This window comes from Colletotrichum chrysophilum (genome assembly GCF_026319265.1).
Source record: "Colletotrichum chrysophilum strain AFK26 chromosome Unknown scaffold_79, whole genome shotgun sequence".
Lineage (NCBI taxonomy): Eukaryota > Fungi > Ascomycota > Sordariomycetes > Glomerellales > Glomerellaceae > Colletotrichum > Colletotrichum chrysophilum.
In genome coordinates this window covers 38,391-53,379 of record NW_026517366.1, presented here as the reverse complement: position 1 = coordinate 53,379, position 14,989 = coordinate 38,391, and the positions used below count along the sequence as shown (strand labels likewise).

The window sequence follows — 14,989 nt, the reverse complement described above, 5'->3', positions numbered from 1 at the left end:
TATTTTGCCAATGCCGAACGCGTTTTCCGATCTCTCTTGTGTCTCTCTGTTCCACTCCATGCATGCCAATCCTACCTAATCCTCAACACTGGCTCCCCTTTCAATCACTTAAACTTTTTTCACCTTTCACTTTGATCCTTCGCGCGTCCCTTGTGTCTCAGCACCCTCTTTTTGGCGCTTTTATCGCGGCTATTGCGACTGCGACTCTTCGGAACCAGCAGCAGCATACACAAACAAGGTTTCGGCGCTTGTTGCTCTAAGTCAGACCCGGCTCGGATGACCTGGCCCGGCAATGTCTTCGGTGCCGAATGAGAGCCCGAACGGCCAGAATGAGAAGGACGCCGCCGCCGCCGCCGCCACGGCACAAGATGCCTCCGTTGTCGTCGCTGACAACGGCAGCACCAACGACAGCCCGCCGACGTCGTCTTCACAAACTTCACCACCAGCAGAAAAGCCCGCGGCCCCTGCTGGGCCGCCAAACGGTGGTCTGCAGGCATGGCTCCACATTCTCGGGTCGTTTCTGTTGTACTTCAACACATGGGGTAAGTCTGGGATGGACGGCCGCGATGCAACACCATCGTGAGCCGGCGGGCGCGTGTGCGCCTTCACAATGGATGAGCTCTGGCTAACACACCTGCCCAGGTCTGATATCCAGCTTCGGCGCCTTTCAGGCGTACTACGCGTCTGATATCTTGCGCGACAACACCGCGTTCCAGATCTCGACCATTGGCTCTCTACAGAACTTCCTGATGGTCTTTCTGGGCTTCATCATCGGACCCATCTTCGACCTCGGCTACTCGCGCTACCTGCTCATCATCGGCTCGCTGCTCGTCCTCGTCGGACTCATTCTGCAAGCCTTCTGCCAGAATCTGTGGCAGTTCCTTCTCTGCCAGGGCCTCATCATCGGCATCGGGACAGGCTGCCTCTCCACCCTCGGCGTCGCCCTTCCCTCGCAATGGTTCTCGACAAGACTGCCCCTCGCCAACGGCATCGCGGCCAACGGTAGCGGCGTAGGAGGGTAAGCATCGCCATCCCCTTCCCACAAACCGCCTCAGCTAACAAACCTCTCAGTCTCGTCCTGCCCGCCCTCTTTCGCGCGATGCAGCCCAAGATAGGCTTCCGCTGGACCGTCCTCGTCTTCGCCCTCATCTCCCTCGTGACCCTCGGCATCTCCCTCCTCGTCATCAAGACCTCCTCCCTCAAGACGCCGCCCGCCCGCCGCCCCTGGAACGACCGCTCCGTCTTCCGCGACGCGCCCTTCCTCCTCTTCCTCGGCGCCTGCTGCCTCCTCTTCCTCGGCATGTACACCCCCTACGTCTACGTGCAATCCTACGCTCTCGACAACGCCCTCTCCTCCCCGGACGTCGCCCTCTACCTCCTCTCCATCCTCAACGGCGCCTCCATCGTCGGCCGCATCGTGCCGAATTTCATCGTGCCCTACACCGGCATCCTCAACATGATCTGCGCCGCCGTCTTCGTCATGTCCATCGCCGCGTTCTGCTTCGCCGCGACGGACAGCCAGGGCAGCTTGATCGCGGTCACGGTCGTGTACGGCTTCTTCGCGGGCACGTTCTTCGCGCTGCAGCCGACGACGTTTGTGCGGCTCACGGCCGACAAGAGCTACATGGGCACGCGGTTCGGTATGGCCTTCACGGTCATGTCGGTGGCCATCTTGTTCGGGTCGCCCATTGCGGGCGCGCTGTCGAGGTCGCATGGGTATCTGAGCGGGTGGATCTGGAGCGGGTGCTGTCTGGCGGCGAGCGGGGTCACGATATTTGTTGCGAGGGGGGTTTCGGGCGGGTGGAAGGTGAATAAGGTGGTTTGAGTTGGCTTTTGTTTGTCTAGTGTAATATCAAATTTCTGACGGGTGTTGGATTTAGTATATGCCTAACTTGTGAGGATTCGAGAATGAATTCAGCTACACATGCACCTTCGATAACGGTCAGCCCAAATCCTCCCTTCGGCCATGTCTATCTCTGGCTTCGTGGATGAACAAACTGCCGGAAACGAAACCGAAGCCCACCTTCCAAAAAGTTGAGTTGCCCGAGATCCATCCATCACCAGCCTCGCCCACGCCCAGAGATAGAGACGCATAAGGCCACAATGTAGGAAGGAGGCTATACCAATACCAAACACCGAAGCTACCTACCGAAGGCTACCTGGTCATATCCGCGATTACCCGGAGATCGATCTGCTTTCGGGCCGTGACAAGGGCCCCTGCCGCAGCCCGGCAGTTTTAACCAAGCAAGGCACGCCAACAACACAGCCCGGAACAGGCTCGGAACAATACCGTTCGATTCGATTTGGGATGTGACGACAGACCTGCCTCTGATGGTGCCTGTGGGGGCGCGGGCCATGCATAGCATCTTATCAGAGGGCATTGAAGGGGGCGGGTACGCCGTTCGGTGGGAGCCGCCGCTACCCTGACTCATCCCAAGGCTCCGCAAGGTGTAACCCGGCCTGCGTTTCTTCAGCAGCTTCGATATCCCACTCTAAGTTCTGGCTGATCTTTTGCCGGGGGAGGCATCCGTACCCGCGCTGCATGGAGCCAGGTTTTGCCTAGATACGCAGAATGAAGCTTGTAACGGCCGTGTAAGGTTGCACTGGCAGGGCTACCCGTCAAGCTTGATGGATGATGGCGCAAAGTTTCTAGAATATGGCGGGGGATGGTGGGAGGGATGTACTGTGTAGGTATGTTCCTGCCCCTCCCCTTTCCTTGTCGTCGTCGACTGCCGGGGAGGGAGTATATAAGGCGACCAGTCGAGGAACTTGAAGTGCGAGGAGGTCGCGTTCTCGGGAAGCTTGTTGTGACTTACACGTTCTGAATATCTATTGAAGAGGTCTTTTTATTACATTGAACTTGAATCTTTAAGGTGACATTCAAACCAGTATTTTCATTCTTGTGAAAGATGTCGATCAAGACAGTCGCCGTCGTTGGTGTAAGCCAGACCCTCCCCCTCCCCCCTCTACCCCTCCGCTTCAACGCACTCACACCCGCCTCCCACAGGCTTCAGGCCTCGTCGGCCTCCGCGTCGTAAAGTCCCTCCAGGACCACGGCTTCACCGTCACAGCCATCTCGCGCACCTCCTCAACAGCAACTTTCCCCGCAGGCGTCGCCGTCCGCAAAGCCGACCTCTCCTCGGTCGAGTCGCTGACCGCCGCGCTCGCGGGCCAGGACGCCGTCGTCTCGGCCATCTCGACCGTCGCGGCCGTCGTCAAGGGCGCGCAGGACCCGCTTGTCGACGCCGCCGTCGCGGCCGGCGTGAAGCGCTTCATCCCGTCCGAGTACGGCCTCAACACGCGCAACCTCAAGGGCGAGATCCTCGGCGACTGGCTGATTGCCAAGACCGAGGCGGTGGACTACCTGATTGAGAAGGCGAAGGCGCACGAGGGGCTCACGTGGACTGGGATTGGCACGAGTCTGTTCTTTGACTGGGTGAGTAATCCTCCTTTGCTGGCTTTGAGGGACGAGCTGGGCGGGATGTGCTGACGGTGGACGGGCAGAGCATCACCCGCGGCATCTACGGCATCGACCTCGCGAACAAGAGCATCGACATCTTCGACTCGGGCAACCAGAAGGTGTCGACGACGTCGCTGGTCTTCCTGGCCGAGGGGATCGCGGCCGTGCTGAAGCACCCCGATGAGACGGCCAACCAGTACATCAACATCATCGAGTTCGACGTCACGCAGAACCAGCTGCTCAAGCTGTTCGAGGAGGAGACCGGCGCCAAGTGGACGGTGAACCACAAGACCGCCGACGAGGTCAACGAGGAGGGCAAGAGAAAGCTGGCTGCCGGCGGACGGTTCCCGTTTGAGGAGTTCCTGATCAAGTACCACTTCGCTGACGTGCCCGGCCACTCTATCCCGGAAGAGGGCAAGGCGAATAAGGTGCTGGAGCTGCCGCAGAGCGACCTGAGGGAATTCGTGAAGGGATACATTAAGGAGAACAGCAAGTAAGAATGAGAAGTAAAAGTGACATAGTGAGTTAGCGAAATATCAACAGGTTAAAAGTCGGTCAAACATCGAATGCATTGGTGATGACTGAGTGCAAGTTAAAATCTACTTCATGCTTCAAAACGGGCTTTGAGGTGTGGGTATTGGCAGTACATGTATGATTGTTGAGCACTAACAGACCGTTATCGTCAAGTGGGGCGACGTTCACCATGATTTCTCGCGCCAAGCCAAATCCATCGAGCAGTTTGAGTCCATCTTGTGAATTGGCGTGAGCAGGCTGCCGCTGCTGCCTAACCGCGATTTAGTTTCCTCTTTAGAAACAGATCACGTGGGGTATTGGTCTTGTCATCTACCAAATGTCTACGTTCTCCAACGACATAAGTAGTGCCGTCGCAGATTGGTGGTTGACACAGATCCAGCATCTCATTCGCGCACACTCTCACGTTATCTCACCTTCCTCGGGGGGCTTGTCTATACCTTTCATCATCCAGCAACTCGTTCATCACGCTCTCTGTTGGGCCGAATCCTACCATGGCGGACACTGCTCCCAAAGTTGCCGAAGAGGAACGCCGCGAGGCGCCGGAGTCAGTCGAGAAAAAGGCGAGACTGCTGGCCGAGAGAATTAGGAAGAGCAAGCACTTCATTGCGTTTACTGGAGCCGGAATCTCCACGTCCGCTGGTCAGTCGATGATTGATGCGGTTCTATGGCGGAACAGCATCCCCCAAACGCCTTCTAACGAGACTTCCATGTAGGAATACCGGACTTCAGAGGCCCTGAGGGCGCGTGGACGCTCAGAGCTCAAGGGAGACAGCGGGTGGGGAAGACGACGAGCACACTACAAGCCATTCCGACGCCCACTCATATGGCTCTGGTTGAGCTGCAGAATCGCGGGCTGTTGAAGTACCTCGTCAGTCAGAACTGTGACGGGCTGCATAGGAGAAGCGGCATGTTGCCGGTAAGTTGCCTCATAACAAATGTGAATTTGCAACAACAATCACTTTGGACTGCTAAACAACGTCTGTAACAGGAGCGCATCTCTGAGCTGCATGGCAACAGCAACAGGGAGTACTGCAAAGATTGCGATAAAGAGTATCTGCGCGGTACAAAACCTTTCATCTCATAAACACCTTCTTAACCGCGTGGCTAATTATTCTCAGACTTCCGAGCTGTGTCCACATTCGAAAAGTCCATTCACGACCACCGCACCGGACGCAAGTGCGCGAGATGCGGCGGCGTCCTCCTCGACACCATCATCAACTTTGGTGAAAATCTCTGGGAGGAGCCTCTGTCACGTGCGCGAGAGAATGCAAGAAAGGCAGACCTATGTCTTGCTTTGGGATCATCTCTGACCGTCAGCCCTGCAAACGAGATCCCGGAAACAGTCGGGAGGAAGAAGAGCAGCCGAACTGCTGCCGGTGGACAGCTTGCAATCTGCAACCTCCAGAGCACGCCGATAGACGAGCTGGCGCAGCTGCGGGTGTGGTCCACGACGGACGACCTCATGGTCCGAGTGATGAAGAATCTCGATGTACCAATCCCGGTGTTCATACTCCGCCGCCGGCTGTTGATAGAATTCCAGACAATCGGGGACGGAAGGCACCAGATTACCGCCTGCGGTGTTGATGTTGACGGGACGCCGGTGACGTTTCTACAATCGGTCAAGCTCGCGTACAACAGGCGCGTTGTACGATCCGAGCCCTTTGTGATCAACTTCCGTGGCGACATTGAGGTAGGCACAAAGTTCGAGCTTGAGCTTGAGTTCATGGGCCACTATGCAGAGCCGAACTTGATGGTCACGTACGACTACACGGGCAAGATGGATGAAAAGGTCCTGCAACTGCTTGAGTACAATCCGGCTACTGGGGAATGGAGGACGAGTAGGCTGGTTGAGGACGCAGCAGCTGATGTTCAGCAAGGGGGTGCTGATGATGCTGGGGCATATGAGGACCACTCAATTATTGATCTTACATCAGACTGACGATGTTTCCCAGCGAGTCGGGATAGATGGACGGCATTCAGAATTGAGCTTGTATGTAGAGGCGCCACGCATATCATGTTCTTCTAGGCGATGAGTCCGGTTTGGCCTTGAGGCAGATCGTCAAATTTCGCTGCTAGCTTTTGCGTTGCTTTTACTGAAAAAGTATTGTAGAATTGTGTGGGATTACCCCAATGTTATCTGTTTCCATTGTGGCCCTGGGGATACACTCTGCTCAAGGTCTGATAAACTGAGTTGCCCCAGACCCCGCCGCTCCGGAGGATGATGCCTGTTGTCTAAGAGCATGACGTTGTAGAATATCCAGGAGTTATCCTTAGAGTCACGCTCGATATCTTCTGATAGCAATATGACCTCAAAGACATTCTCCAAGTCACTTCCAGTCATCTCTTCCAAACCCTCCATCCGAAGACTTCCACGAGAAATTCCGTCTTTGCCAATAAAATCGCTCTCTCCGCTGATGAAATCAGGGACGCTGACCCGGAAATACACCGCCAAGGTCCAAAATTGCAGGACAGGGTATGATGTAGATTCGTTGGACAGACCAGTGTCTGTGATTTGCCCGGGCTTCTTGATGTCAATGCCAAACGGCTTCGGAAACTTCGGTTCGTAGCGATCGCACCCTGAAATCGGTGCCCGGGAATAGAACCCATCGGCTTTGTAGTGGTTCGACAATTTTCGGACTGCACCCGATGTCTCTCTTTTGTACCACGAGATCCAGTGTCGAGTCTCGTTCCAGGTGTAGCCACGCATAGGTTCCCTCCAGGTGGGGGGCTCTAATGTTATCTGATCATGCCAACCAGCCCAGGTCCAACTTGGAAACGCACTCCGACGACGTGAAAGACCTCCTCCAGAAGCACTTCTGAACAGCATGAAGCGCTCCAGCCGCCCTGCTGGAAGTCCTTCCACAATTTCTTGACCCAACTTGTCTTCGACACGCCGATTTATGCCTGCCAAGGCCCGGATAGTATCGCAAGGGTCGGAAAGTACTCGTGTAGTATAATGCTCAAGTATGCAAGCGTAGTCGCGGAGGGGGTTAAGAAGTTCCATTGCCAGCTTCAGGTTTTTAGGCGCGGATAGCGTGTCGCCATGTGCAGCCAAAATAGGATTGTGCGCTTGATCGATGCAAAACTCAGAGACGTCGGTGCGACGGCATCGAAAGAAGACTTCGTTTTCAAAGAAGTATAGGGCTCTGTGACTGAGGGAGGATTCCTGGAATCTTTGCACTATCTGTTAGTCCCGGGATGGTTCATGAAGATTTGAGTTACTCACGTCCATCCCCTGGTCTGGTAGACAGTGGAATCCATCATGCCATCCAAATCCATGAAAACAGTCATAGAGATATTTGGCTGTATCACCGTGGCCTCTCTTGGCACCCGACTACCTCCGCTAAATCCGGGGAGCCCAGAGTTGGCAGTGTGCCCAGATGCAGCCACTGCCGTCAGCCAGGATCGCTCGAATATGTTGTCCATCACACTGATGCCCTGAAGCAAGTCCTCTGGGTCGTCTTGTATTAGACAAAAGGCGTCAACCCAGATATATCGAATGTTCAACCGCCGAGCAAGTTCGATAGTGTCTCTGATTGTCTCCGGAATCCGGAGTAACGGTTCCAAGGCTTTCTGCTTCAGGAACCGTGGAAGGTTTGCTCTTGTCATTCTGAAAGTGGAAACGCCGCCCCAGACATAGCTCAGGGCTATATAGGGCCGGATGTCGATAACCTCCACCAGACAAGGGTCATGTACATCGATCAAACGCAAGACTTCCAGCCCCAGATATGCTTCTGAGAATGATTTCGTCTCCTGCCCGCAAGTGGAGGCATGACCTGTCTCACAAGAAGAAATCCACTGACTGATGCGTTCAAAGTCGATGAACCGCTCGATTTTCGGCCGAAGCAAGACCCTTCCTTGGAATGTTTCAAGACTTTCCTCATTTCCCCCGGCGAAGCAAATGATGCATCTGCGACTGCCGTAAACGTAGAATGCACCGCTGGCGGCTGGTCCCAGATCTTCTGACCAACATGTGAACACCTCCTGCCACTCATCGTTGAGGGCCGGGATTAACTCCAGTTGTACGGCCTGCGTTACTACATGGAAAAATGGGCAGTCGCTGGCAGTAATGCGCATGAGATTTCCCATTGGAAAGGACGCCAAGCGGTCCAAAAGAGGTTGCTTGCGGGCCAAACTTCGGAAGGGAATGTCCCTGCAGTATGTGCACAGCGGCTGCATTGTAAGATCCGGTGAGCCAATGTTGAATCGTTCAAGACTCGCTCACATTGGCTCGCAAGACCATGATAATGGAGAAAAGGTTTTCAAATTCACTCCGCTATTCGGTTGTGTAGTGATTGGACGGCATACCTAGCGTGTCTATCGTCGGCCAATCGCAAACGTGGATTATGAACTTGAATGCGCTTAGATAGAGTCACAAAAATGTTTGGTACAAGCTAAGCCGATAAAACTGATGAAGAAACTATTGGATTTTGCAGCTATCCTCTTAGCAATTGATACAGAGCATACACATGTCGAAGTTAACTAGCACATAAGGAACAGGTCAAAAGCATACATGCAACAACTTATGACTGACATGGACAACTCAAGGGCATCGCAACTTATCCCCGAAAAAGCTCCGGTCCGTTGCGGATACCCCAAACTGACAGCGATCATCAGACGACGATCATAACCAATGAGGGTAATTGTGAGCCAATTTCAAGTCGCCAGAGCCGTTACATTTTAGCTTTCGGCCCCTCATCCCGGCACCACTGCCGCTGAAGATACGTGGCTAGAGCGGGGCGTCGGACGAGTAAGCCACGGAGGCCATCTCCGACGACGCCAGATTGTCAACTCCATAAAGCTGAACGCTGGTGAACTCTCAATTGCGAATGAGAAATCTTTTTTGAAAAGCTGTATCGAAAGCATTGTTGTTGAGTCGAGGTCATGGGAATCCCCACGGAGCTAGTCGGCAGTCTCCCCCGGCCGGGGGCGTTGCAAAAGACATACGCGGACTACGACGCTGGAAAGATCTTCAAAGGTAAACTGGAGAAGGCCCAGGATGCGGCGGTTAAAGACTCCATCGATCGCTTGAGACAGACTGGCGAGACCTTCGTTAGCGACGGCGAACAAAGAGCAAGCTCTTTCGCGACGTACCCAATCACGGATACGCTGAACGGAACAGGTCTTGCTGAAGGTCAGGAAATCACTCACCTCTCCAACAGCCTCATGTAAAGACTTCAACTGAACTTTACTAGGACTTGCTGGTGATGGTCAATTGTTCGCCTACTTTGACGACGGCCACCACCGCCAGCTTCCCCGCCTCACACAGGGTCCGTTCAGGTACAAGACCTATGCGTACGAGAACTTCCAAAAGTCACAGGCATTTTCCGGGGGCCATGAAATGAAGAGTGCTGTCATTGCACCGAGCTTGCTTTACCTCTTGTATCCTCTGAAAGGCGATATTGAAGGGTACAACAGGGAGCAGTTCACTCATGATCTGGTGAGGGAGTGTGAGAAGGACATTCGGGGATGTTTTGCAGCTGGGTCCAAGAGAGTCTCAATCGACTTCACAGAGGGCCGTAAGTAAATTGGTTACTTTTTGTGTGAAATGAGGCGCTAATAGTGACTCAGGATTGGCGGCGAAGAAGGACCCTAGAAACCCCTGGACAAATGAGGATCTGCTTCAAACGTTCGTGGACATTATCAATCAAGTCCTCGACAAATTCACTGCCGAAGAGCGGGCAAACATTGGGCTTCACACTTGCCCCGGTGGTGACTGCGACTCTGTCCACTCTGCTGACGTGCCGTATCATTCACTTCTTCCCTCACTTTTCAAGATCAACGCAGGTTTGTGACTTCATGCCTCAAGTACTCGAGCATCATCATACTTCATACTGACAAACAAAGGATACTTCCTGATACAACTATCCACTGAGAAGGACAAGCCAACAGTTTGGAAGGAAATTGGGCAGAATATTCGCAAGGATGCCGACGGCGTGAAACAGGTTGCCTTCATCGGCGTCACAAACCCGCTAGACCCTCGAGTTGAGACTGCGGAGGAAATTGCGGATGATTTGTGCGAAGCAGCGAAGTACATCCCGGTTGACCAGCTTGGTGCCACGGATGATTGTGGCTTCAGCCCGTTCAGTATCGACCTTAAGCCAAATTACATCAAGGGCCCGGACTTCGCGAGGGACATTGCCTTCGAGAAGATTGCGAATAGGGTCAAGGGGGCGAAGATTGCTTCCGAGAGACTGGGTATCTAGAACAATATCGCGTGATGGACTGAATGCCCACACAACATCGAGCTTATCACTTTCTTATCTCTGAGGCCTTTACCTTCTGAAATACCGTAATGTCGACACTCAAACAACGTGCCAATGATGTAGGACATAAGCATGTGCGCGTAAAAAGGGCAGCACTACTCCAACTAGGTACATACGGACAATTTGCACAGACGCCCGGTCACTCGGGTCTCTGCTCCGGAAAGCACAGCATTGTGATCCGTCACCTTCGATATATTACCCAAGGAACATACGAGGGATTTCGATGTTGTAGAAAACATCTAAGTTGACGTTGTTGTTGTAACATGTGTGGCGTTTTGTCTCCGTGGAGGCGACAATAAAAGATGCCTCAGGGAAGTTTGCCGAGTGTACTAAAAGCAGAACAATTTTGCTTTCATAAACCTTTGGTCCCGCGCTTGAATCCTCTTTATATCTTCTTGCACTACGAGGCCCGAGAAACTTCAGACAACGAGCTTTTTAGACCCTGTCGAGATCCAAAGTAAAATCAATGACTGATGGCGAATCTATTGTTTTTGATGTTCTTTGGTGTAAACTAATGAAGGCAGCTTGCAGCAAAACATTGATCACAGCACGAGATCCCGCCAAGTGCCTGCCATTCGTAGCCCATGAGTCATACGGAGACGAATAGCCTCCAGACGACGACGATGTCGGATGCTGGAAGTTTAAGATGATATCTCACATATTGAAGTGTGTCTTGAATATCCGTATGTGTGCAAAGCTGTGTAGCCGCCGAGATACTCTAGGCATGAATACCTTTTGGACGCCCATGGTGTCACGGAAAGCGTTGGATCGCAATTGCGAGATGTATGAGAAGCTTCAAATAATACAGGCTTATATATGGCCTTCAATGAACACTCCATAAAGAATGGCAAGCGAAGCAGGTTGAACAGAGCACAAAGTTCTTCAGGCAGGAATCTCCGCAGCACAGTTGCACCACTTGCCGATAGCGGATATCTTATCCGCTACAGAGCCCAGGGGAAGTGCAGCTCCGAGTAGTGCCAAGATCCCAGAGCACCAAACAAAACTTGTCTATATTTAAACAATCGAAAGGGATTCACTGGGAAACAAGCCCAAAATCAAAGTTGGGTGAGATTCGCACTACAAAGCAAGAGGAAAGACAAACTGCACCCGTCGTTCATGTGTGTGCGTCACAGCCAGAATGACGAACTCGAGTCACACAAGCTTAGACCTCTTCGTCACAGGCTTCGTGGTATTACAACTCAATACCTTAGAAGATTTGCGGAGCAGAGATGCGAGTACGTTGGTGTCGGAATCCAACGAGTTCAAACGGGTTCGGTAAACCCTTGACGATGGTCAATCGTTGAGTTGACATCCAAGGTTCAGCTAAAATTTCACTGGATGTATCTGCTATGAGGTCTGAGATCCCACGACACATCGGCTTTTTTATCTATTTGAAAAGATCCAAGGTTACATTGTCGGTCTGTGACTACTTACAGCCACTGCATTAAGTATACCTTTATTGCGTGTAGATTGCAATGCGTCTAAGTACTCATCTGCTACATTCAATACCGAATTAGAAAACAGTCAGAAGTTCTCTACGTAGTTGAAGCGTTGAAGCCAAACCCTGGTGCGGAGGATATGCTGAAGACATCTGAGATGAACATGAATGCTGTTAAAAAGACAGGACTACTGGACACTGGATGTTTGAAGTCAAACCCTTCAGACCAGAGTGTCTGGATTAACCAGGCGGGGAAGGGTAGTGGGGCGAGTATTTCGACTATTCCCTGGAACTTCATAGATGTCCGACACCACATTTGTGCGTTGTCAATGTGTCTGATATTTGAAACAACAAAGGTTTATACAGCTTATACCGGTACTCATTTAGCCGCTATGAAGGTGAACGTTTGCGATCAAGTACGGAAGCCCGCTAGCCGCATTTTAGGTCACCAAGTCTAGATAGAAGACTTCTGAGCAGCATTTCCTGCTGTGAGACCAAATATGTCCCCATCCGGAGAAGCTGACTCAAAGTTAAACACGCAATGGCAACCGCAATCAAGTGACTAAGGTGTCTGCAGCAAACCGCCACCGAACAATCTTGTGCCCATCTCCCTTGCCCTTAGGGTGTTTAAGAGAATACAGGCAAAAGGATGAGGCTTACCAAAGACGAAAAATTAACAGCATGACCGGTCTACTAAGGTTCTCATTTCAAATCCCAAGTCGGAGGTCCATGTTTATTGGTATGGCCATATTTGCTTCCTCATGCCTACTTCAATTCCTCGGACGTCATTGCGCTGAGAATTCTAATCGGTGCCGATCCTCGAAGGCCTTATTTAGAGGATCACTGAGTTGGCAAAACACAAAGCTTAAAATGTGCCTCCAGTCGGCAGTTTACCAAGCAAACATTGTCGAGATGACGGCGAGGCCCTCTGGGTGATGAAGTAACGTTCGTGATAGCGGAGCTGAGATTGCTATATATTGCAGAGACATTTGGGAAATGTGTTTTGAACGCCACAATGCAAGGATTCCCCAGAAGCCTTGCTTCCCTAGCTATGGATGGCTCGATATTCTCACTGAAATCTTTGCAACGCGGACGATGACAAGTGATTTAATCATCTGGCGAAAGCTTCACTAACATCCGGATCCTCTATGTCTCTTCGGCTTCATCTTATTCTGTATCAGAACGCAGAAACAGTAGCATAGGACGAATACTGCAAATATTCTCGCATCCTGCCGTGAGGATATGAGCTTCAGATTCCAGGTTACCGTTCAACTACCACGCGCTAGCCTCAGTGAAGTCCCGACAAGTATTTAAAGCTCGGGAAGGTAAGTTGCCTCGGAGCGCACAATGTCACTCCATAATTCCTCTTGTCATCACGGATGAGCTCAATGAAAAAAATGACACGAAGCACAGGCTCTGAAAGATCACCAAACATTAAGGCCTAGTCATAGCGGCTTCCAACGCCGCAATGTATTCATCTGTATAACCTATGCCTCATCATATCCCGACGACAGAGAGAGCCAACGGTCCTCGTCCTGACTGCCAAGAAGAGGTTTATCGTGCCTGACCGCCGATGTAGCTCTGTGCCCCTGGGAGAGAAGAAGAGTTAGCATGAGATCACACTCCGGATCCGTCATCGATAAAGACTCATCGGGCTTAAAACAAAGCCACAATAATGACAGAACAGCGAATTGAACATATATATCGAAAATTGACTCACCACCTGGAGCTGTCCAGCCTTGGAAGTCATGGTGCCTCAAGCCTCCTCTGTGGCCGAGTAGTACTCTGACTCACTCGGAGCACTGGTGCTGCCCTTGTCGTCGTCGTCGGTGTAGAGGGTCGTCTCACCCGAAACGTTGCGCGAGGCGGTGCGGTGGTCTGTGTAAGTCTTGAGCACCATCTGGGTCGCTATATTAATTTCAGTCAGCATCAACCCCTGAATGCCCTGTAATCTTGTGAGGGCAACGACGCACCTGCGACCAGAGCGGCGAGGTGGTCCATGTACTGCTTCTTGGTGCTAGCTATCTTCTGAAGCACTGTAACATCCAAAGGTATTAGCCGTGCTTCCAACTTCGACGCCCATTCTAAGAATGCAGTGTGGGAGGGTAAGGTATCAGAGTAGCTTTATAGATCACATGAGTCAAGCCGGGGCAGCAACTCATCAGACCTCTTCTATCTCTTGTGTTTCTCATCATGTACCATTCGACCTGGGAACCAAGCAAGGGCGATCTCGAAGATGGGCGGTACTCACGCTGCTGGTTGCCGGGAGGGGCGGCAGCCTCCATAAGCCGGAGCGTCTCGATCCGGTTAACGTAGTGGGTGCACCAGTCGAGGGTTTCGTCGATGAAGAGAAAGATGTCGGCCATTTTGGAGCTTGGTACGGTAAATTGGAGAGGATGGGTGGTCTGCGAAGATGAAGTGGTCAGGGGCTTTGCTATCAAGGGTATATAAATGACGGGGGAGTGAAAGCAAAAAGAATATTCAGAATTTGAGGTTCTTCTCTTCGCTTGTGTGCCTACTCAGGGACGAGCAGTCTCGTAAGGGCCAGCAAATCTCAGGAGCAAGACAACCTACCCAATGGGTCTGGAGGCAAGAGAGATGAATTAAAAATGAAGCGAGACGTACCTGAACGAGAATAATCTCAAAGCAAGCGGGAAGGACAACATTCGAAGCCGGAAAAGCGAGGCAAGCGTAGCTGAAACTGTGAGGGTCCGTAGGGTCGAGAAGCCAAAGCAACCGTCTATTCTTCAGGAGCAAACTCGTTCCACACCAAGGCATTGAAAAACGACAACAACCGGCAAAATCCACGACGCGCTCTCTGCGTAAAACGGTGCCCTTTCCGCGCGCTGTGGAGCCAGACGAACGGTGGGAGGGAAAAAGCAGTCGAGCAAAGCAAGACCGGTTTCCGGGCGTGTTGTATCTGTGGGGAGGCGCTTGAACTGACCTGCGTTGGCGAGGGAGAGGTGGGAGGTCAGAGACGGGGGAGAGGGCTGGGGAGTGGGGAGGAAGAGGTCGAGGAGGGACATTGACAAGGTGCGACGGGTTGCGATGCAGCTGGTCACGTGGAAGGCAGGTTGTCGAGGACGATGTGATGGAGGAGCAGCTGAGGAAGATGCTTTTGCGGGGACTTGGAGGTGATGGCAGAGTACGTAATGCTGGTTGCTTTGCTTCGTTCTTGGCCACTTGATATTTTTGAGCTCGCAGTCAAAGGGGGCCGTGGAAGGAAGCAGTAGCATCTGCTGGAAGGAGCTGGTCAAATGTAAACAAAGCAGTTTTTTATCGTCGAGAAGA

General features: G+C 52.3%; 5 protein-coding genes across 5 annotated transcripts; 4 read left to right on the top strand and 1 right to left on the bottom strand.

Annotated features, from left to right (window-relative positions):
• Nucleotides 1-292: 292 nt before the first annotated feature.
• COL26b_008757 (uncharacterized protein) lies at nt 293-1,825 on the top strand (the record flags this gene model as incomplete). Its single annotated transcript, XM_053181506.1, has 3 exons — nt 293-542; nt 643-1,018; nt 1,072-1,825. The coding sequence occupies 3 exons, from the start codon at nt 293-295 to the stop codon at nt 1,823-1,825; spliced, it is 1,380 nt and encodes a 459-aa protein (XP_053034517.1).
• Nucleotides 1,826-2,909: 1,084 nt separating this feature from the next.
• Nucleotides 2,910-3,957, top strand: COL26b_008756 (uncharacterized protein; the record flags this gene model as incomplete). The annotated part of the gene is made up of 3 exons (XM_053181505.1): nt 2,910-2,939; nt 3,008-3,436; nt 3,505-3,957. 3 exons carry the CDS (start codon nt 2,910-2,912, stop codon nt 3,955-3,957), a joined length of 912 nt encoding a protein of 303 aa, XP_053034516.1.
• A 528-nt stretch (nt 3,958-4,485) lies between these two features.
• On the top strand, nt 4,486-5,933 carry COL26b_008755 (uncharacterized protein; the record flags this gene model as incomplete). The annotated part of the gene is made up of 4 exons (XM_053181504.1): nt 4,486-4,633; nt 4,708-4,910; nt 4,983-5,055; nt 5,113-5,933. 4 exons carry the CDS (start codon nt 4,486-4,488, stop codon nt 5,931-5,933), a joined length of 1,245 nt encoding a protein of 414 aa, XP_053034515.1.
• A 2,945-nt stretch (nt 5,934-8,878) lies between these two features.
• Nucleotides 8,879-10,200, top strand: COL26b_008754 (uncharacterized protein; the record flags this gene model as incomplete). The annotated part of the gene is made up of 4 exons (XM_053181503.1): nt 8,879-9,128; nt 9,190-9,513; nt 9,566-9,781; nt 9,842-10,200. The coding sequence occupies 4 exons, from the start codon at nt 8,879-8,881 to the stop codon at nt 10,198-10,200; spliced, it is 1,149 nt and encodes a 382-aa protein (XP_053034514.1).
• A 3,254-nt stretch (nt 10,201-13,454) lies between these two features.
• COL26b_008753 (uncharacterized protein) lies at nt 13,455-14,064 on the bottom strand (the record flags this gene model as incomplete). Its single annotated transcript, XM_053181502.1, has 3 exons — nt 13,455-13,606; nt 13,672-13,734; nt 13,950-14,064. The coding sequence occupies 3 exons, from the start codon at nt 14,062-14,064 to the stop codon at nt 13,455-13,457; spliced, it is 330 nt and encodes a 109-aa protein (XP_053034513.1).
• Nucleotides 14,065-14,989: the final 925 nt, after the last annotated feature.